Source organism: Cricetulus griseus, chromosome 8 (assembly GCF_003668045.3).
Source record: "Cricetulus griseus strain 17A/GY chromosome 8, alternate assembly CriGri-PICRH-1.0, whole genome shotgun sequence".
In the NCBI taxonomy this organism is placed as follows: Eukaryota; Metazoa; Chordata; class Mammalia; order Rodentia; family Cricetidae; genus Cricetulus; species Cricetulus griseus.
In genome coordinates, this window is record NC_048601.1 from 37,783,651 (window position 1) to 37,807,100 (window position 23,450).

The 23,450-nt window shown below is 37.9% G+C and overlaps 1 protein-coding gene across 1 annotated transcript in view; it reads right to left on the reverse strand.

Annotated features, from left to right (window-relative positions):
* Cntn4 (contactin 4) overlaps positions 1 to 23,450 on the reverse strand; it is a 341,374-nt gene that overhangs the window by 167,733 nt on the left and 150,191 nt on the right. Inside the window, exons 7-8 of the mRNA XM_035449031.1 lie at positions 8,208 to 8,344; positions 6,392 to 6,521 (exon numbers count right to left, since the gene is read on the reverse strand). Of these exons, the coding sequence (XP_035304922.1) occupies positions 6,392 to 6,521; positions 8,208 to 8,344 (267 nt within the window). The remainder of the gene's footprint in view (positions 1 to 6,391; positions 6,522 to 8,207; positions 8,345 to 23,450) is intronic.

Below are 23,450 nucleotides of genomic sequence, written 5' to 3' on the forward strand. Positions count from 1 at the left end.
GGAGTCTGGGTTCTATCTCAGGCCCTGGGTAGAGACAAAACAGTCTGATCTACCCATCTAATTAGAACTGTACATACTACTGTCTCTTCTCTTAAGAGTTAGTACAACTGTCAATTACTTGTCCAGGAGACCACCTCTTGGAAGGCTGATTCCCCTTTAGACATGCTAAAGAGATGGGAGGAATAATTATCCCCTAAATGAGATCTGATAGCAATACACCTAGCTCTTCTTCCAGTGTAGTTGCTCACAGGTCATCACTGCTAAACCTGCTCACTCTTCTGAGCTAAAAGGAATAACTTCTCCTTTTTTCTTCTTTTTATCTTTCTGATGATACTGTCCCAAAGCTTACTAATCACCCAGGTTGAACCTGTCTGCTTTGTTGGATCCTAACTCAAAAGGAATGGCTAGCTCTATCACTTTATCTGTCTCCCTTTCTCTAACAAGCTTCTGAGATTCACTGCTTGCACTATGGTTTATCTCTTAAATGCCCCCCCAAAATGGTTCTCAAGCTTCCTTCTGCATCCATTTTGAAATTTCTTACTAATGAGACTAAGAACATACAAAATGGAATCACAATTTTCTCAGTAGCAACTGTTTCTAGAAATCTCACAATGGCAATTGCTCTGTGCATTGTCAAGTCTGTGTATCCAGTCAGGACATAGGGTTCTTCTATTTTGTTATTTTTTCTGCCTTTACTCCCTACTAGGCAAACCTCATAAATGTCAACTCTAATATACCCTAAGCTCAGCTACCAAAATGTAATTAACCTGTTAGCAGAAGGATGTAGAGAGGAAAATAATTATCTCATTTTGTTACATTTTCCCACCAAAGAGATTTGAGGGGGATAATGGCAAAATATATGGAGAAATTAATACATTTAAAATATTACTGGAGTCAAACAGAATAAAGGAAGGAAAACAATCTCACTGGGATTGTATGAAAAAGTTAAATTAGCCTTGGACTCTTGGAAGCCAAAGCAGACAAGGTAATGTGGAGTGCAGAGGAAAAAGAGTCTTACTGTTTGATGTAATAAAAGACTTTCACTTTTACTTTTAAAAGAAAGAGTTCATTTTAAGATCAATTTGTCAAGGATCTCTTTTTTTGTTGACATTATTGCAGATAATGCTTTTAGAGTAGTTGTATAAGGGACTGAGAGATTCTGATAAGACAATACATGGTAGCCATATTCAAATGCCTTCAGTCACATTTTCACTCACGGACATTTCTTTGGCTGTGAGGAATTATAACATACATCTCTGAGAATGTAATATCTTCCCTGATTAAGTTTTAAGGTATTAGATCCACAGCATGCAATACCTTTGCCCAACCTTCACATGGTAGCTTGTCAGTTCATGCTATCTCCCAGTTTCCTGGTGATACAGATCATCCAATCATAGTAGAAATCCATGATGCCTCATATTTCTCTTATCCAGGCAACTTCTGATATAGAATACTGATCCCAACAGGAGATTTCCTGATAGAATATGCTCAACTTTAGAAAAGAAAGCACATGTTCTGTCCAGACCTGAAAGTATTTTTTTGACCAGAAATGTCATCATAGCCTGGTTTCTTGTTAGAAATGGAAATTTTCAGGTCTCATCACAGAAGAACTCTCCAGAAATGCTGGGGAAGGGTGCAACAATATTTGATGGTATATAATCTAGATAATTTTGGTTCACAGTTTGAGAACAGAGAGTTTAGGCAAAATCCTATGGAATTTAGATCTGATCAGTAAGGACATTAGTTACCAGAATTTGCTCCTTATTGGAGTCACTCTCGGATGGTTTTGAGGAATAATGCCTACCTAGTTCTGTGCATGGAGGTTGAATTACTTAACACGAGTACAGATCACCATCATAAGAAAGATCCCCTAGATTATTACAATTTGCAGTAAAATTTGATAATTACAAAAATGATACATATTACTGATTTTGAGGATATGTACAAGTTTTGGTTTGAAAAGAGTTAATAAGAGTAACTTTCTTTATGTTGTGCACACTTTCAAGTTTGAAAAGGGTTTTTACAAGTGGTTTCCTGGTCTTCACAGGGTGAGGCATTAACAACAGCCTCTTACATCTGGCAAGTGTGGATGAAGTAACTTTCTAAATGTATAAACTCTGATTCCGAGATCCATTTGTCCTTTCATTAGATGCTGCTCACACTCCTACATTTGATTATTTTGTAATCTGGCTCAACAAGGCAGTTGAGAAATCAGACTGAGATGCACTTGTGAAAGTCCCTCAGAAATAACTTTTAGTTTAGCCTTAATGGTTTTCTAATTTGGGAACCAATCATCTGGATAAATGCCAAATTAACTGGATAATTGCTCAACCCTGCACCTCACTTTAATTGCGCCATCAGTTACTTGATGTTGCTTGAGTGTCTTGATAGGGTCAGATGTCCTCTCCCAAGCAGGACAGGAGAATTCCCTCAATGGTACTTCCTTAAGATACAGTGCAATAATGGTTGCCAGTATATATTTTATATAGCAGGTTTTTAAAAAAGAGTTCCTTCAAGACAGAAGCTACAGTTTCATTTAAATCCTGGAAAATTTATGACATATCCAAAGACTAGATGACTTTCTCACAGGTAGCTTTATCCATCGCACCAGGCGAAGGTTCTCTAGTACACTAATTGCACTGCCCTTTATAGTCCAGGAAAATTGGACACAGTACCCAAGCATCTTTGTTGGCACAGTAACTTGTTTTCTGTCTGTTTTCTGGCCTCCAGTACTGTGAATGTTGAGTATCTGACACCTCCAAACTTGTCTCTTCTCTGGGAAATTGATTTCCAGAGAGTGGCTCCATTCTTCACCCTATCTCCTAGCATTTCCGTCTCCCTTCTAGGACCTCATCTCTGCCTCCAATGGAACAATCCAGGGGCTAACTGAAATGTTTACTTAAATAAAGCCAGCATCCTTGCCTCAAGATAAAAATAAATCTGAGGTATAATTTGTGTTTTAAAAATCTCCCCTCTGCTGCACACTTGGGCTAGAGTTCACTCAGTGATACACTTATATCTGCTCACTGCTTCTCCTTACCTATTCTTCTCATCTTATGGATTTCCCCTGAAGAACACTCTGCTAATGCTTAGAGCTATATGATCTGTGGCTCTGCTCTAAAATTTGAGTATCCTCTATATCATAATGATCTCCATTGCATAAACATTCTGTATCAAACATAACAGAGAATAGCACATTTTGGAAAATCATTGAGCAATCCTTCCACTTTGTGAACATGTGTAGAAGTTATTACATTAAGAATGTAGACAGCTGCCATTAGTTTTAAAATGATTTATTTTACATTCAGGCTTCCCCTTAATTTCAGGATTTTATTCACTTTAATTCTAATATATTTACAGGAGTCAAAGAGAGGGATGAGATTATGTTTATCACCCAGAGATTATATGCAACACATCAAGGAAGACGAGGGATTATGACCCCCAATCTTATCATGAAGATTCCAGAGGAAAAAAAAGACTCGGAGGATGGGTAGGATTGCTCAGTGAGTGAAGACACTTGCCTCCACACCTGATGACCTGAGTCACATATGACCCCACAAAAGAAATAGATAAAATTGCAGCTTTAAAATGGAAAACATTTGGATATTTTTTTAAAAAAGTTAAGTTACAATTGGCCAGTTACAAGCCAGGACATGTCTATGCCATGCTACCTCAAGGTAAAATTCTTTCTATGCCCTGTGAGCAAAGCATCCAAATACTTTTATTAATTATTCAACAGTTTCAATCCATTAAAGATAGACACGTTACAAATACATTAAATATCCACACAGAACTCATAAAGCCTGGCCATGGGAAAAGCCGATTAAGTATATACTTCCTAGTCATCTCTTATTTATGATGTTAGGGCTATTATCTAGCATTAAAGGGAATCTCCTTACAGCACTGAGGGACCCTAATATTGTATCAATAGCCGAAGTCAGCGTAGTTTTTTATTCCCTATTGAAAAGTATAGAATTTCAATTCTCTCTCTCTCTCTCTCAGTTTAGCCTCACAATTGTAACACAGGCAATAATAAAAAGAATATGTAAGCCCCAAAGAGTCAGACTATCATTATTCTGTGAGGAACAACATGTCTTGTGGAAAGAAAGACCTTTATAGTTTACTACAGTTAAGCAATATCAATCTGTGTTGCATTTTTAAAGATCAAATGCCTTCTCCCTTGAGTGAGACTTTAGGGACCTACCCAGTCAACACATAAATGCCCTTAAATAACTCAAAATACATAATGTGAAAGGTTTGGAAAGAAAAGAATAGGGCTTGTAAATCTATTGTTTAAGAATTTCTGAAATTGTTCGTTAATAATATTTCAGCTTTATATCTCCAGCTAAATTCTGCTATATATACTTTAGGCCCATGAGCCAATTATTTTGAAAGATATTCAGAATTCTATATTCACAGGAAGTCTTGTATACTTTGTGATTTCAGGCCATTTTATTCCGGTCTGGCATAATCTTGGTCTTCTTTCGGTCTGTATTTTTCAAATCCAACTTGTGTAAGGCTCAGTTGTCCCATCCTGCTTATCAGCCAAACTCCTCTCCTCAGCTCCCACCAATCCTCCTGTTTCCAATGCTAGTTTGGCCTGTGTCTTTACTGATGTGCCATCGTGGTCCTCATGGTAAATTTGGCTGCAATCTGGATGGCTAATTACTTCTTAGGAGTTTTCATCTTCACTTTTCAGACTCTGACCTGAAGGTGTCTGTGCTTCCAGAAATCTTGATTTAAAGTCATAACACTGAAGACAATGGCCTTACAAGGTGGGGATTTGGGAATATAACAATGCCCTGAAAATGAAGTATTCATGAACTTATCTGAGGCCTGCTACACACAGCTTGCATGGCTCCCTGAACTCTCAGAAACTTTTCCCTTGGACAGGACAACAGTCTAACCTAAAGACAGCAAGAATAGCTGTGAAGACTTCCTTCCTTCCTTCCTTTCTTCCTTCCTTCCCTCCTTCTTTTGTACAGGTTGGATGATAATCAATTCGGATTATACTTCTGGATGTAAGCTCTACATGGAGCTTACATGTAATCAGTCATGGAGGACTGCCTTTAGTGAGAGATGTAGGACTTAGAGACCGGAAAAGCCACTCACTGGGTATGTGAATTGCTCTCATTCTGTGCTGTTGTCCTCCTATTCCCTATATTAAGTCAAGAACTATTGATTAGACCTAAATTAAGAGGTGCTGTTGAAATAATTTATAATTGTTTTGGTATTTTAATGCCATTATATCACCTTTCCACTAGAAACAGCTAAATTTAAGAACTTTCCTGGGCTTAAAAAAATACACACAGATTAGATTAATCAATTATTTAACCATATATTTACTGGCACATGAATCTGTTTTCTGAAATGATATCTCAATGCCCTAATTCACTTACCATCCTTATTTATTAAGTATTAATTGAATACCTACCATGTACTTAACTATTTCATTCACCTCTGAGGATACAATTATGAACATTGACATCATAGGGACATTAAAACGCCATGGGAGAAAAAGGGATGATCATATCAAAGTATAATATACTCCTGGCCTCTGTTCTTAAGAAGACAAAGGTAAAGGGCAGTACAGAAATCAGTATGGGAGGACTGATCTAGGCATGGGGCTTGCAGTGACTACATGAGGAAGCCATCTTTGGGTTTGGAGAATGGGCCAGAAAGCAGGCTGAAGCAGTGTGTTCCATTGGCCCGTGGGAAAACTGTATCCCCAGAATCCAATACTACACTAAAAAACACAGCATTTGATAAGCACCAAATGAATATAAGAACAAATGAAGGTATTATGTGAATAAAGGAGTTGAGAGATTGTCTCAGAAAATGGATTGGTGAATTAAGTAATTAATAACTAAAGGCAAAACATGTAGACTAGAGAGGTCAGCTCCAAAGGGAAGACACAGAACATCAGCAGACCATTAGTGCACAGTCTGGAAAGTTCAGACAGAGAACAACAATGGTCATGCTGCAAGCTGTTCAAATTAGCCTTTCCAATCCACGTCAGCTCTACTCCCTCCAAGCTGAAGTTGTACCCAATCAGAATGATCACAGCAGATGTGCTTCAGAAACTTAATGCAATTGAGAAGTGTGCTCTGTAGAGGAATAAAAATCGACTGGCAATGGATCTGTGTTAGCTGTCTTAAGCACAGAGGAGGCCCATTTAGAAAGTGGTCTCTTCCTATTGCTCGGAGGCTATGTGACTTGTTTGTAGAAGATCTTCAAACCTAATGATCTCTTTATACATTCTCTAGGACCGAGCATTTATGGTTCACAGATATACTTGTTACTTTAGTGGCTTAGAAAGTTGGTTTTATATATATATATATATATATATATATATATATATATATATATTCTTTCCACTCTAAAGACTTACCTATTACACTAAGCTCAGCGCTGGAAAAGATAACTCCATGTTTATTCTCTGCCACACACTGGTACATGCCAGCATCTGAGAGATTCACTATTGTTATGTTGAGTGTTCCTTGCTCGATTTGTATTCTATCCTGTGAAAGAAAAGGAGTATAGAAATAGTGACCTTCCACAGCTGAGAGCTTAAGGCAATTTTGCTACATGCTATGTCAAGAGGGCTTAAGGGGAGGAAAATAGTCATCATATAAGCCATTTACATTAACATGATCTGCTTATCTGTCGAGTAAATCTGTGCCAGGTCAGATGGCAAATGGAACCAGCAGCAATATCAGTTAGTAAATGGAATTTAAATTGTAGGATTCTCTTGCATTCGTGTCGATTTAATAGTGAAGTCATTCAGATGAATATGCCCTATAAATAAGTGAACTTGACCTTGAAAGATGAAGAGCTGCTTTTACTCTATGGCTTTGTGGTAACTTGGGAAAGGGGAGAAAATACATCAAATTTATCATTTAGAGTTTATATCTCTTAATTTAACATCAGTCTGCCCTTCAAGAGCTGATAGGGTATAATCTTAGATTGACTTACACAAATTTTTACTACCTGCTGAGTTGACCAAATAAGGAATAGGAGCTAATAATTCGATATTCTACTAGGCATGGTGGTGGCACCTGCTTTTAATCCCATCACCAGGCTGCAAAGGCAAACAAATTTGTTCATCCTAATGATAGGATGGTCTATATAGTGAGTTCTAGGCTAACCAGACATACAGAGTGAAAACATGTCTCAAAAATAAATCAATTTTTGCTGCTATTGTGATTATTTACATGTATAATCTGCTAGGAGTCAAGACAAAGGAAGCAAATGTAGTAGATATATACGACAAGAGAACCTTCTCATGTGTCAAACTGAAGTCACGTAACTTGTGCATCAGTCTCTAATTCACTAGGGATTTCCTCTCTCCACATTACACAAACAGGAACATGAACACACACACACACACACACACACACACCAGTGAACACAAAGCCCTAGAGTAAAAATAAAATCCTGTTTTTTTCAAGGACTGCTGTCTAGTTGAATGGATGATTTATTAGACTTTGATCAAGGCATCCTTGTCCCCTCACATTTCATAAAGAGTGGGACATTCCAAGTGCCTGGGAACCTGCACACTAGCAATTTGTTTGACTTTTATAACAGAGGGGCTGATGAACCAGAGCAGCCTTCCAGAGAGTTGAGGGTGACCATGAGATTGGGGTGGTCAGAAGACATTATTTCTTTTGTCTATCAGTTGTCCAGTGTAGACACTTTCTCTTTCCTAGGTGCGCTATGCAGGGAAGAAAGCTGAGGATAAAAACTGACTCTCAATGTGTGTCCAGGTAACATTTGATATTTCATAGGAAAAATACAAAGAAAATGAAATTGGACATAATTGTTCCTCTGATTTCTTTTTGAGAGTCACATTACATTTTGATGGTCATCCTTGTGTCATATCAATACTCTTTCTCTTGAAATATATGCTGGGATGTCACCTTCTACATAATATAGCAAAGTCAAAGTCCAAACACTCTGTGTGGCTTTCTTAGTGTGAAGCTAGCAAAGTGTTAATCTGTGCTACAAAGGTCTGGAATAGATGTTTAACAAGATTTGTTTATAATTTATTTTTATCAACAGTCACTTTTACTTTTTTTTTTTTACTATTAACAGGAATTAGTTGCTTTTTATTTTGGAAAAAGCTCAACATTTTTCTGTTTCCATGGCAATGAGGCCACAGTAAACATGGTATTACATTAAGACACAATTACCATCAATTTACTTACCCGTGTTAACAGTGGGTCACCATTTTTTAGCCACCTGTAAGTTGGCTTGGGCCTCCCATTTGCTTTACATTCCCAGAAGACACTCTCTTCCATGGCCACGTGGATATCATTTATTTTTTGAACCCAGTTAGGTTGAGCTATAGCCGTTCAAAAAACAAAAAAGAGGCATATAATCACCGTATAGTCAATTTTTTTTAATTCTAAGGAATTGGAGATTAAAATGGGCTTTTGATCAAATTTCTTTTCTGTAAGACATACAAGTAATAAGGGTAAGAAGATATTTAAGGAAAATATGCACACAGTGTTTCTGACCCATATTGTTGACCTTTTAACACTAAAGACAGACTTGACAAAACTTTTATTAACCATGGGTTAAATTGTTCTTGACCCTTAAGTACTGCTATTATTTTGTTTTCCATATGAGGAACTTCAAGGACCACTGAACCACCTTTGGATGATGTCATGAATTCCTTCCTACCTACACTTTCCCCAAAATTCCTTTTCATTAAGAAGTAACCATGTGACTAAGTTCCTACCAGTTGGTCAATAGTCAAAATTGAGAGGGCACCCTCAGATGCTTGCTCTTGAGCCTTGCCCCTCTGCATTGATTGGAAAGTGATGAGAAAACTTTAACAGGCTTAGGAATAGAGATGGCAGTAATATAGGGATGAAATTGTGACCCGATATCTTGGCCCTTGAATGATATTGCAAAGCAAAGCAATGCAGTAGTGAGGGCTACTTGTTTATTTTTGGCAAAAAAAATGAGATGAATGAGCTTTTTATTTAAGACCTTGTACGCTGAGTTTCCTTTCATTAGAACAGCTTATCTAAACTTTTACTACCATATTGCATTCCCATAGTTTCCACAGACACACCTCTGTAGCCCTTATATGTCCAATGAGCCATCATTGCCATTCATTATGTGCTGGATCCCATATTAGAAAAATGCTAGCTGTATGATCCCTTAAAGTTAAAATTTTTGAGTTAGCCATTGATTTACCAAGCCCTTTTAGAAAATCAAATTCTACCCAGAATCTCACATGGAAATTCAAAGCAGCATTTAATTCTCACATTTTGTAATACTGAATACCTTCTCAATCACCCACATTCTACCATGGTTTTCATGCTTCTGTTGAAGGAATATTTTGTTCTGCTATGATATCAATAGATATACAGCCAATGTTTTATAAAAAACATTTATAAATATCAGTTCTTGCCTACAGTACAGTTCATGCTTTTATCTCCACAGTTATGATCACTGGTAGAAGATCTTTAGCTAAAACTCCTGTAGAAAATAACCCCATCTATTATTTGAGGAAGTTACTAGTTCATGGGACATTTCTACAGGGTAATAACTACTGATATTAGTAACCAAATTTGGTACCATTATTAATCAGAAGATATTACTCAATATTCCGAACATGTCTTTTAGCTGACTTGACCTCTGTATATCCATTCATCAAGACTTCAAGTCATGGATAATTTAATTCAAAGGGAAATTGGTGATGTGAAGGCTAAGCGTGTATCTTACTGTCTGGATAATATACAAAAATAGAAAAACACTCAACGAGTCACTTAACCAGCAGAGGTCTCCAGGTCATTGACTAAATGCTGTTTTCTTCTTTCCCATCTACAAGCAATTCCACGTTTTTCAAAGAGCAAAACACAATTTTGCAAACCCTCTCCTGATGGAGATGATGCATGGCTGCTTAAGAGGGGAGGCCAAAAGGGTCAACTTCAAAAAAACGTTACAACATCAACAAGCATTAGCTTGAATGAAGGGTTATAACCTGCATCTTTGAAAGAGCTGCAAGTTGGCTGCTGTCCTCTATCATCCCACTGCTAATGGGGAGGGAAACTCAAGAGGTAATATCTTCCCAGAGCTCTACTGGGAGAAGCCAGTGTGCAACTCCTTTAGGACTAATGGCCTAGTCTGCCAGATATGCATTCAACCTGCAGCATATTCACGCCCCCCTCCCCCGCCCCCTGCAGAGTCCAGGGGAACAAAGCAAACAAAAAAAGGCACAGAAATCTGGGGAATATTAACAAGAACAAACTCTGAAAACGAGTTTAGGAAGAAAAAGCAAAACAAGGAAGGACAAAATGTTACTTAGGAAGCAATGTCAAGTTGAAGTTAAAACAGGAAAGTTCACAAACACACACAGAGATAGATTTCAATGTCACCCACTTCCAAAAACACTTGGTCTCATTCTTTCAAAACTCTAGAAGGCTAGAAGCCAAACCTTGCCATCTCACAAAGGTGCTGGGGTAGGAGAGAGGGGCTTTGAAAAGTGTTTGAAATGACCTTGCAAATTTCAAACTAATTAGATATTTCTGAGGGCTCATTCTTTCTCTTGCAGTGGGGTCAGGGAGCTCAACACGAATGGACAATTCGTTCTGGCAGAGGTGACATTCACAACTAATTTGCCTAATGCTGAACCAATTTGGTGTCTGACAACAGTCATCAGGTACTTTCTCTGCTTTCAAAGTGAAAACTGTTCACAGGAGCCAAATTAACACAATGGCAATAATTCCTCTTGAAGTGAGTAACTGCACAGCCAAGTGAAGAATGTAATGGCTGGGAGAAAGGAGATAGCTTAGCTGCGAAGGTGATAGCTATGTAAGCGTGAAGACCCAAGTTCAACATTTAGGACCCACATATGCAGACTGGGCATGGTGACACATGGCTGTAATCCCCACATAAGGAGGCAGAAACAGGTATATTTTGGGGGCTCGCTGAACAACCAGTTTGCCAGCTTAACAAAATTGATGAAGTCTTGTCTGGAAAATTCAAGGTGGGTGGCATCTCAAGGAATGATACTTGAGGGTCACCTCTGATTTACTCTGTCTCTGTCTCTGTCTCTGTCTGTGTGTCTGTCTCTCTCTCTCTCTCTCTCTCTCTCTCTCTCTCTCTCTCTCTCTCTCTCTCACACACACACACACACACACACACACACACACACACACACAAAACCCATTATATGAGGGCAAAGAATGAGATAGTTTGCATTTTAATGTGCCAATTGCTGATCTGCAAGTCAAAACCACACATCACTGTCTTCACTCACACTTATTTATGTTGGATGAATCACATCTATTATAATTGGGTAACTCTTCCTTTCTATACAAAGTCTTATGCTTGGCAGAGATGCTTGATAGGGGTCTATATGCTTTGGAGCCACCAAGTTAAAAATCTTTGGATGACAAACATTTCGGCTTAGTGCATTTTAGAAAATATCATACTTATAATGCATTAGAGTGCATGGCTTTTATCGAGTATTAGCAAAAGTCAATGATAACATTCAACTCCATGGCTCACACATCAGCTTATAGAAGCCTACATGTAAGAACTGTGACATTACAACAATCCCTAAATTCTTTTTTGAGCTCAAGCATCAAATAAAATTAAATAAACTCATACCAAAAAATAAACCACTGTTTTGATCTTTTGCATTCTTTCACATCTGAAACAGAAGAATCATTCCCAAGTCTTGTCTCAAGTCACAAGTTCAAATACAAGATTAAATAGCTGTGCTGAGATTTGACCCTGTCATACTGTTCATCTTTTGACAGATGAACAATCTATTCATTTCAATCTTTTGTTCAATAACTGCCAGAAATGACCTAAATCAAGGTTTGTATATTCCAACCACTGGAATCATACAATCCTCTTATCCAATAATAATTTCTATTTCAAGCAAATATAATTTGAACTCAAGGGTCAAACAATTCTCAGACATATCTGGCTCTCTTCATTCCCACAAACCAGAAATTTCTCATGAACACAAGAGCAAGACTTGGCCATAGACCTTGGAGTTTTGCGTATCTAAGAGAAAGGGCATCATAGGCAAAATCCTTTAAAAGTAACTTTTGCAAAATTGACCTATAGATATTTGTAATTATTTCTGATGTCCTCAACAATCTTAGAGAAGATGAGTCACTTTCAAAGAATACAGAGGCCTGGCTATAGCACTGTTCATATTCATAGTTAGCTTTATGAGTCTGGAGATAATTACTCAGTTTCACTTTACAACCTACATAAATATGCTTTCTAGGATCATTAACACCATTATTAAAATATCCAAGATAGTCTTTTTATTTTTTATATATTTGAATTACACACAAGATTGAATTATATGACGATCCCAGTTCCCTTTTCCTTCCTTTCCTCCTCTACCACCCCTCCAACTAAAATCCTACCTGTCATATGTCCTTTCTTCTAATCTACACTTGACTCAAAATTTCTGCTTCCTTATTACCTCTGCATCTTTCCTTTTCTTCCCTTCTCATTCTCATAGCTTGCTCCCCCCTCTTCTCATGTTCTCAATTTGCTCAGGGGATGTGACCCTTTCCCCTTCTCCAGGAGACAAAGTTTGTCTCTTTTAGGGTCTTCCTTGATTACTAGTATCTCTGGCAGTGTGGATTGTAGGATGGTATTCCTTACACTGTGTCTAAAATCCACAAATGAGTGAGTACATATGATGTTTGTCTTTTTGTGATTGGGTTACCTCACTCAGAATGGTTTCTTTGAATTCCATCTATTTTCCTGCAAATTTCAGGATTCCATTGTTTTTTTTTTTCTGCTGAGTAGTACTCCATTGTGTAAATGTACCATATTTTCTCTATCCATTCTTCAGTTGAGGGCATCTAGGCTGTTTCCAGTTTCTGGCTATTACAAATAATGCTGCTATGAACATGGTCCTTGTTGTATGAATGTGCTTCTTTTGGGCATATGCCTAGGAGTGGAATTGCTGGATCTTGTGGTAGACTCATTCTGATTTTCTTGAGGAGTTGCCATACTGATTTCCAAAGTGTCTGTACAAGTTGGCACTCCCACCAGCAGTGGGGGAGCATTCCTCTTTCTCCACATCCTCTCCAGCATAAACTATCATTGATATTTTTGATTTTAGCCATTCTGAAAGGAGTAAGATGGTATCTCATAGTTGTTTTGATTTGCATTTCCCTGATGGCTAAGGATGTTGAACACTTTCTTATGTGTCTTTCAGCCACTTTAGATTCCTCTATTGAGATAGTTATGTACCCCATTTTTTAAATTGGATTGTTTGGTGTTTTGGAGAAAAGCTTCTTGAGTTCTTTGTATATTTTGGAGATCAGCCCTCTGTCAGATATGGGGTTGGTGAATGTCTTTTCCCAGTCTGTGGGCTGTCGTTTTGTCTTGCTGACTGTGTCCTTTGCCTTACAGAAGCTTCTCAGTTTCAGGAGGTCCCATTTATTAATTGTTGATCTCAGTGTCTGTGCTACTGGTGTTATGTTCAGGAAGTAGTCTCCTGTACCAATTAATTCAATGGCATTTCCCACTTTATCTTCTTGTAGGTTCAGCGTGGCTGGATTTATGTTGAGGTGTTTGATCCATTTTGACTTAAGTTTTGTGCAGGGCGAAAGGCTTGGGTCTATCTGTAGTTTTCTACATGTTTGCATCCAGTTATGCCAGCACCATTTGTTGAAGATATTCTCTTTGTTCCAGCTTATATATTTGGATTGTTTGTCAAAAATCAGGTGTTCGTAGGTGTGTGGGTTAATATCAGGATTTTCAACTCTATTCCATTGGTCTACCTGTCTATTTTTATGTCAATACCAAGCTGTTTTCAGGACTATAGCTCTGTAATAGAGCTTAAAGTTAGGGATGGTGATGCCATCAGAAGTTCCTCTATTGTTCAGGGTTGTTTTGGCTATCCTGGGTCTTTTGTTTCTCTGTAGTGTTCCTAGTGTTTGCCCTAGAAGTAACCATGTTTTAATGTTTGAATATATAGTTTACATGTATAAATTATTTTATAAGTCCCAGATGTTTTATCTATATCTATCTATCTATCTATCTATCTATCTATCTATCTATCTATCTGTCTATCTCTCTCACTGTGCTTCAAGATAGCATACAACTTCCACCTTTGTTCACCTGCAATGGACTCCTATCCAGTACCCACACTACAATGATCATCTTTCTGTCATAGGGTTTCAAAGTAAGTTCTACAAGGACTAGGGGTTCTTAGAAGAGAGTGAATTCAACTAGCGCAGGCTTGCTTTGTTTTAAATAGTAAATATTTCTTGTCCTATTTCATGTAAAATACAACTTGATGACTAACCACACCCACATTGAGAAACACTGCACTCATGTGAGGTCTTGTAGCTGCAGGAAGAGTTTTGGGATGCAGAGGTTGAAAACCCATGTTTTCTTCTTGAACTGGGACAAAGTTGAACACGTGACACTATAAACCTCCCTCTGACTTTCATATGTGAAGCCTTAGCTTCACATTGCTTTCTCAATATTTTTTATTTATTTTGTTTTGTGTCTGTGTGTCTATGGGGGTTGAGTGTGCATGCGATTATAGGTGTCCACAGAGGTCAGATGCATAGGATCCCCCTGGAACTAGAATTTTATGTATTTGTGAGCCTCCAGATGTGGATTCTGGGATTTGAATTCAAGTCCTCTTTAAGAACAGTGCATGCTCTTAACTAATGAACTATCTTTCTAGCCCTATACCTTACTTTTTAAACCAATGGGATTCATGTGTCTTGTGGTCTTCTGCTTTTTTTGGTCTTATTAACATATACTTGTTTTCAGGCTTCTCATTTTAATGTGACCCAATTGATTTTTTCTTGTAAGAGCAAAGGAGATGCCTCTGAGCCAATGCTTTTGCAGATAACATTGACAAACAAACATAAAAATCTACCATGGTGTGAGGCTGGAAAGATGGCTCAGTGGTTAAGAGCACTTGTTTTCATAGAAGACCTGGGCTTGGTTCTTAGCACCCATATGGTGACAATCAGTCATCCTTAACTGCAGTTCAAGGGGTTTTTTGATGCTCTTTTCTGACCTCTGCAGAAACCAGAAACCCACATGGTACAGGGACATATATGCAGGCAAAACACCTATACACATAAAATATAATAAAGAAATCAGCATAAAATGTGAAGACACCCTAGAAGGCAAGTCATAGTGGGTATATTTTTGTTAATAGGTATCCATTAACATAAAAATAAATATGATTGCTGTGGAAAGTCATGTGTATATGAGATACTGGATGAGGTCTGTAAATGTGCTCTACCTGCTGTCAATGTGACACCCATTAAGAGACCATCACCATTATTTCATATCTTTGGGCTAATGTTTAAACTCATCTGCCATCTGCTCTCACCCAATTTTCTTACTTTCTCCCCAGCCAGTGAATCTTAAGCTCTTGTCAGATGGGTTTTCCTTTGTTCTTAGTTATAATAAACCAGTTCCAGACACTCTATCTTTGTTTATACCATCTTTGTTCTTTCAGGGCTGCTTTCCTTCCTTTCAGCTCCTAACAAGCACTTTGCTCTGCAGTCTGTGTCCTGCAGAATCCCTGTGTCCTGCAAACCTTAGTCCTCCTCATCTGGAGTTCATTTGGCACATACAGCTTAAGTATTGTGTGTCATCAACTGCATTATTTCTCTCTTTTAATTTTAATTTATGCTTTGAATATTTCATACATGTATACAATGAATGTATCATGATAAAGTCTGCCCCTAATCTCCTCTCCAGCTCCTCCCAGGACCCCTATTGTATCTTCCTATAGACTTTATCTTCTCCTTTGTAGTTATTTATTTATTTTAATTTATTGATGGATGGATGAATTGATTTTACTCACTGAGTCAAATTAGTGCTACTCATGTGTGAATAATTATAGAATCATCCATGGGGAAAGGGCAATACTAACATGGGCCATACATAACTATACAAGTACATACATATTTTTTTTCTGGGAGGAATTTGTATTTTTTGCAAATCTCTTTAATATCTGTCTTGGCTTTAGGAAGCTAGATTCTCATCTGTATATCTATGTTCATCCTACTGTGATGTGTTGGTTTGGTTGAAGAATAAGAAAATCTGGTCTCACATAGATATGTGGTTTGAACAGGAGCAATTCATGGATGCCATGCAGGGATCCTGGGTATCCAAAATGATCCAGGGGTCACACTTTGAGTATCATGGGTCCAAATGAATACTCCCAATATCATTGGCAGAGCAGATATAATTTTAGATCCTCTGGCTAAAGAAGAGGTCATGGAACAGAGAAGGTTCCTCTCAGTCAGGTTCCAAACATCCATCCCTAGGCCTCCTGATATCATAGGGTGATGCCACTTAACTTGCATGTTGATGTTTGCCTTAGAAGCAGTATGTCTCATGTGGTGCTGGTGAGAGCTGCATGTTAGTGATGTATGCTGTTGATTCTTTGGGGAATTTATGGTGGACAGGGGAGAGGAATGAATTAATCATAGTCAGAAAAGATTCCCAGAGGCATTAGTTTGAGGCTTAAGATGAAATGGAGAAATTAATTCCTGTGAGACTATTTTCACAGGTAAATGTTAGGGTGAAATAGGCCTTAGTGTATCAGTCCTAAGGCTTTTTACATAGTGGAAATGTTGTGAATTAATTTCTTCTCTCTCACTTATAAAGTCATGAATCCATGAATTTCTTAAAAGATGTTAATTATCTAAACACACACTGTTTTCCAGTCATTTAAAATAAATGACATACTAAATCAAAATCACAGTTTTAACTTATACCATGATAGATAATACCATAAATACAGATGTGAGACTTTCAGTGATTCTTTGGTCTGAAAAGGATAGATGAAACTAAAAATGTGAGGGACCCCATTAGATGAATGGATCCATTCATACAAAACTTGGCATGGTAAGTCTAATGAATAAAAAGTATATTTAGCAAGTTTTGTCTTCTGTAGCAGTAGAGAGAAGTTAGAATTATGTTTCTTGGTATGTGGTTTGCTGCTTCTATTGGGGTGAGGAGCTCCTGTCCCCATTTCTATATTATTTCCCTGTTACTTCCAGCATGTTCTCGATGCACACTCCTTGAAAAACTGTAGTGATTAAATTTATTGGTGTCATTAGATGCAAGAAAAGGAACAAATATCATGGGCTGTACCTTATGTGACACCCAGGGGGAACTGAGGGTCCCAATATTAGTTCTGCCTAGGACAATTAAGCAGTTATTGCTGTACTATGAAACCACCTTAACTGCTGTGTTCATCTTCTGGTCACTCTGTCCTTTAAGCCACTTTGGAGGGTTTAATATTATCTAGCTGTCACATATACATAGCACATCTATGGGGAATTAGGAAGCTGTGCACAAAATGCTTCTGTAATGACTTATTGATGCCCTCACAAATACTCACGTACCCTCTGTAGGACCGTCAAGCACACAGCTTTTTCTTTCTAGTCACAGGACTGCAGCCCACAAAATCTAGACACAGCTTACAGTCATTTGAAGAACATTTTTTATTTAAAGAGCTCTTTTTGAACTCAGTGATATGTTAGACCAATGTAAACAAACAAACAAACAAACAAATAAAACCTGAAAAAACAAGAGGAAAGTAAAAGGGTCCATTGTTTATGTTGAAGCATTCAGATATGGCATTCATTGGTTATTGAGAGTCTACAATGGTGACTGACTGATGGGTTCCTGATCCATTTTTATCACAGCATTGAACTGGGAGCAACAACAGCACATGTCACATGGCAGGGAACAGTTCCTGGCATAGTCAGATCCCACACAGTATGTTATCTTAGACAAAATAATGTTTTATTTCTAGGTTACTTTTCACTTGTAAAATCAAAGGAATGGACCCAATAATTTCTTCCAACAAAAAAATTATCAGAGTCTTTGAAATAGAGTCTTTTTAGGGATGTAAATTTCTCAGTTTCTCAGTGATGAGTGTAACAATTATTACTGGAGGAGGAAGTGTGTAACAGGCACTATCACACACTTAGTTCACAGTTCCTTCTTTCAGATGAGGACTGTAATTCTTCTTTTTCATTTATTTTACATACTGACCACAGTTTCCTCTTCCTCCTCTCTTCCTGCTTCCTCTCCTCCCCTCCCCTCCTGTCTACCCCCATCACATCCACTCCTCTTCCATTCAGAAAGGGGCAGGCCTCCCAGGAATCAACAAAGCATGGCATATCAAATTGAGGCAGGACCAAGGTCCCCACTCCCTTCAAGGCTGGGTGAGGCATCCCAGCATGGAGAATAGGTTCCAAAAGACACTTACTGTGGGACAATAAATGAGTTCCTGCTTGACTAGACTCCCTGCTGCATCTGATTATCTCTGGGATCCTGGGGGCAGGGGCTGGGGAATGGGCACTTTCCCTTCCTTGGACCCAGATCAGCCTTCCATGATTGGGCTAAGACCCTGCAAAAATGACTCTGAAATACCATATTTCATCTGTCAGATGGCTAAGATAAAAAACAAAGCTCATGCTAGAGAAGCTGTAGAGTAAGGAGAACACTCCTCCACTGCTGATGGGAGTGCAAATTTGTACAGCCACTTTGGAAATCAGTATGGTGGTATCTCACAAAATTGGTCATTAATCTATCTCAAGACCCAGATATTCCAATCTTGGGCAGATTACCAAAGGATGCTCATCATACCACTAGGACACTTTCTCAGCTATGTTCATAGTAGCATTATGCATAATAGCCAGAACATGTAAACAATCTAGATGCCCCTCAACCAAAGAATAGATAAGAAAATATGGTCATTTACATAAAGGAATATTACTCAGTGGTAAAAGACAATGACATCATGAAATTTGCAAGCAAATGGATAGAACTAGAAAAAATAATCATTCTGAGTGAGGTAATTCAGACCCAGAAAGACAAACATGGTATGTACTCACTCTAATGTAGATATTATCAGTAAAGCACAGGATAGCCAGGAGGCAACAATCCATAGCCCCAGAGAAGCTAGGTAGCAAAGAGGACTGTAATTCTATCTGTATATTTGTACAAAAAATAGGAGTGATTCCAGAGATGATCAGGTGGAATGATGAACAGTTTCCAAGTGAAAGATATATGCTTTATATTTTCCTTTCCTCTCTTCAAAGAAACTATTAGACTTAGACCTCTGATTCTACTTGGTTTATGTGGACTGACTGTGGTACCTTATGGGACACCAGATAGAAGCTTTTCTAGAGCAACAGAAAAAATGTCTTGCAAGTAATCTAACCTTGGGCTTCACTGTAACATGGCAAACAATCTCTCACAGAGCAATGGTCCTACTTTGTGGTCCCAACACAAGCATCAGCAGTAGCATTACACTTGGGAAATTAACTGAAACACAATCTCATATCTACCAAATCAAAACCTTCACATGCAGGGTCCAATATTCTGTATTTTCTTAAGATTTCTCACTTACCCTGATGCACACCAACACTTCAGAACCTCAAGCACAGCATATGTAATCCAGCTCTGTTTCTCAATATGTAAACATTAATCACACACTTTAATATCTTTGGGAGTCAGTTTCTCTCTAAACTGGGTAGTTGGAGGAATGAAATGAGAAAACCCCACTAGCTCTGACTCCAAAATACATTAGTGTCTTGAATTCTTTTCCTCCTTCAAGACCCAGCCACGGACATGTCTCACACAGACAGGACAAGTGGCTGCTTCGCTGTCCTTTCTGCTCTTGGGATTTGAACATCTACTCATCACAAAGCAACCAGTATCTTAGAAGTATGAATCAGATGGAATCATTTCACTGTTTCACATCCTCTCATGGCTTGTGAAAGAAACCAAACTCTACCTGGCTTACAAGATACTCCCTAGTTCTCACTTTCCTTTGTTTTAGATGTACGTCCTTGCTCCTTATGATTTAGAAATCCAGACTTCTTCCCTGTATCTCAAGGTTGTCATACAGTTGTCAGCTTCAGGGCTTTTGTACCTCCTCCCTGTTTTCTGCCTGGAATGTATTTCCCAGTGGAAGGCTAGCTCTTATTTTACTTTGGGATTTCTGCTCAGAGGTCAATATTACACAGGCCTTCCCTGACTCCTTTACCTTAGGAGTCTTTCCCTGTGGCCAGTTTCTTTATATCCAAGAGCTATCATTATTTTCTCTTGTATTATTACTAAAGCCTGAAATATTTGAGTTTATTTCTTTGTTTGAGTACTTAATCTGTTAATACCTGGTCCTTGAGGGCAAAGGTTTTTCTATCATTCTACTATACCACAGTGCTCTCCCCATATAGTAGGGCCACGTAAAGATAGTTTTGAACAAATGCATAATATATTAAGTTCATATGGGAAAAGTTCTGGGGGCAATGAATTTTACCATTCTACATCTGAAAACAGATTTATTTTAAAGATAATTTTTTTTGTAAAAAAAATGCCTAAAAGAGCAGATTAAAGTTGACTTTCATAGCAAAGCAGAGGTCTGAACAAAATAAACAAGTATGATAAGGGAACATAAAATACTCTACATCAGAGCTCATCTCAGATCTTCATACATGGTGAGAAAAAGTGGTACACATTAGCCTATGTGGGTATGGTGGTAGCAGCGGGGGCAGGACCAGGTGCCCCTGTTGAACTCTCACAGGGAAAGGGGGTGAAATGTGCTTCTGCAAAGCAAGCTTTTGGAATAAGGCTGAATGCTTTCCTTAGTACAACAGGAAATAGGAGTCTATTTTACCATGATTTTTACTGCAGAGCACCTAAATGGGTCAGCACCATGCTAAAACAGCAAAAAAAAAAAAAAAAAAACAAAAACAAAAACAAAAAACAAAAAAACCCTTTTCCCTCAGCTTTCCTTTTGATTATTAATTTTAATTATTATACAAGGTACTAGCTATCACTATGCCATTCAAACAAGGTTGTTTTGTGTTCTGCTTCTCCCTCATGCCCCTTACAGTTGGTTCCCTCTTGTAATCTTCCAGGTTTTCTTCCTCTTTCATGGCCAAGTGTGAAAGATATGTACTTGTATACATATGTACACATTTACACCATAGACTAGCATCCACATATGACAGAGAACATGCTAATTTTGTCTTTTTTTCAGTCACCCAGTTTCAAATACATCCATTTTTCTGCAAATTTCACTTTTCATCACAATTGAATATTTATAGATTTCCAAGTACAGCTCATGGTTTCTAATCCCTGAGCTAGCATATCTTAATGTTGTAAGGAAGTGTCAACAAAGACAGAGTGTTCCTGGATAAGTGACTAGGGCTACTTTCTCCCTTTGGGGGACTCTACACAGTGATTTTAATTATAATAATTCATTTAACTTGAAGATTAAGTCAGCTGGATATTAGGAACATATCACTGAGAACACACCACACCTCTCCCTTAAAAAATAGAAGAAAGAAAAGAAAAAAAAAATGACAGTCAGACACTTCTGTATAATCAACCCCTCCAGTGACAGTGAAAATAATATCAGTGATATGCTACTTGGGAAAGAACAAAAGAATAAACAGATACAATAGTCAAGTGCTGTGAAAGTCAGCTGATCTGACATCGAGGGTGACTGACAAGGTGGTGACATTCTGTTATCTTCAGAAAACAGGCAAATTGTTCTGGTTCTTTGCCAAGTACTGTGGCAGACAGTGCCATTTAAAAGGCAAACACTGGTAGTCTCTGATTTCCATCTCTAGGGCAGCATTCCTGGGAGGTACCTATTTTACATGAGGCTGGGGCCCATGTTAAGGTCCATCCTCCACCACAGTGACTACATTGCTTTATTTCCTGGGTGGGGGACCTTGAATCCTTAGGATGATCCATGGAAATTCTTGACTACAGAAAACACCTTCTTATGGGGTGGCTGGAGAGGTCTTGAGTTCAATTCCCAGCAACCACATGGTGGCTCACAACAATCCATAGTGAGATCTGGTGCCCTCTTCTGACCTGTAGGCATACATGCAGGCAGAACACTGTATATATAATAAATAAATCTTACAAAAAACAACAAAAACACCTAGCATACTGAATGCAAGCATTTAACCTTAAAATAAAATCATGAAAATGGAAGTAACTTTATTTTATTCATCAAGTGATTTAAGTAACATTTAGGAACAACCAACACTACATCTAAAATCTATTCAATTAAGAAAAAAGAAAAATGTTGCCCATTTTGCCTAAGTAAGTTCAAATGATTGCTACCCAACATAAAGGAAATAATTATTAGATTGGTGAGAAAAATAAATCCCAAACAGTTAAAAATACATGGCAATTACTTCTCACCAAATAAATCTGTAACCTTGGCTCTTGTGAATTTCCAGTTAACTGTGGTATGTTATATATTTCGACCCATTAGATAAAATATCAACTCTTATAATTTAAGAAAGAAAAGGACCAAATATCAAATCTCTCATTTAGTATAAATAGAAAGACAAATAAATAAAGGGTAGGTTTTTTTCCCCAAAACTACTGTTTTCCTGATCATTTTATGAAGAACTTTCTAGTGAGTCTAAAATGTTTATATAATCATTTATATAATCATTTATATAATACTTTATATGATTATTGAGTTTAGTTCTCGGCTTATCTTAAAACTAAAGGACTTTGGAGAAAACATATAGACATATGTGCTATTGGTCCTGCTTGGTGGCACATGAGTTTAGTGCCAGCACTGAGAGTTCAAAGCCAGTCTAGTCTACACTGTGAGCTCCAGGACAGCTAGTGCTACAAAACAGAGAGAGTCTCTCTCTCTCTCTCTCTCTCTCTCTCTCTCTCTCTCTCTCTCTCTCTCTCTCTCTCTCTCAAAAAAAGAAACCAAAATAAAAATAAATTAACTTGGCATCTCTCAAATTTGTTTCAGAATGCATTTCCAGCGAAACCCTTTTCTGTATCTCAGGTCAATAGACTATGAAGCCTTCCAGGATACACTCAATAAGAACCATGTGGTACACATTTTTGCACTTATATTATGTTTGGGTCAATACAGATGATTTGACCAGAACAGGAGAAGCTTCTCATAAAAAGTAAAATCTATTTGATAGTTTTCATGCTCTACTCTGAGGTCTACTCTGAGAACTAAATTTGGACAGTGTCCATTTTGAAATGTTCAGGATAACATATTAAATATCTGTGGAGTAGGAACAATTACGAAGGATTAGGATGAGCCTCAATTCAAAATTCAAAAGATGCTGAGCTTCAATTAACACACACACACACACACACACACACACACACACACACACACACACACACACACACCCCAAATAATTTCCCGTGTCAGGCTTATAGCTCAAAGGGAAGAGAAAAACAGGAAATAGTCTCCTTTGGGAGCGTGTTCACACTGCCATCCATCTTTTAAACACACCAGCTTAATTCTTTCCTCTCTGCTGCCTCAACATTCTTGCCCCCACCTTCGCTTTCTACACCCAGAGTCATCCAGGGCATGCTAATTATGTAGAAAAGCAGGTGTCTTACAGAATTCCACTCTATATGCTTCCAAAAAGAAA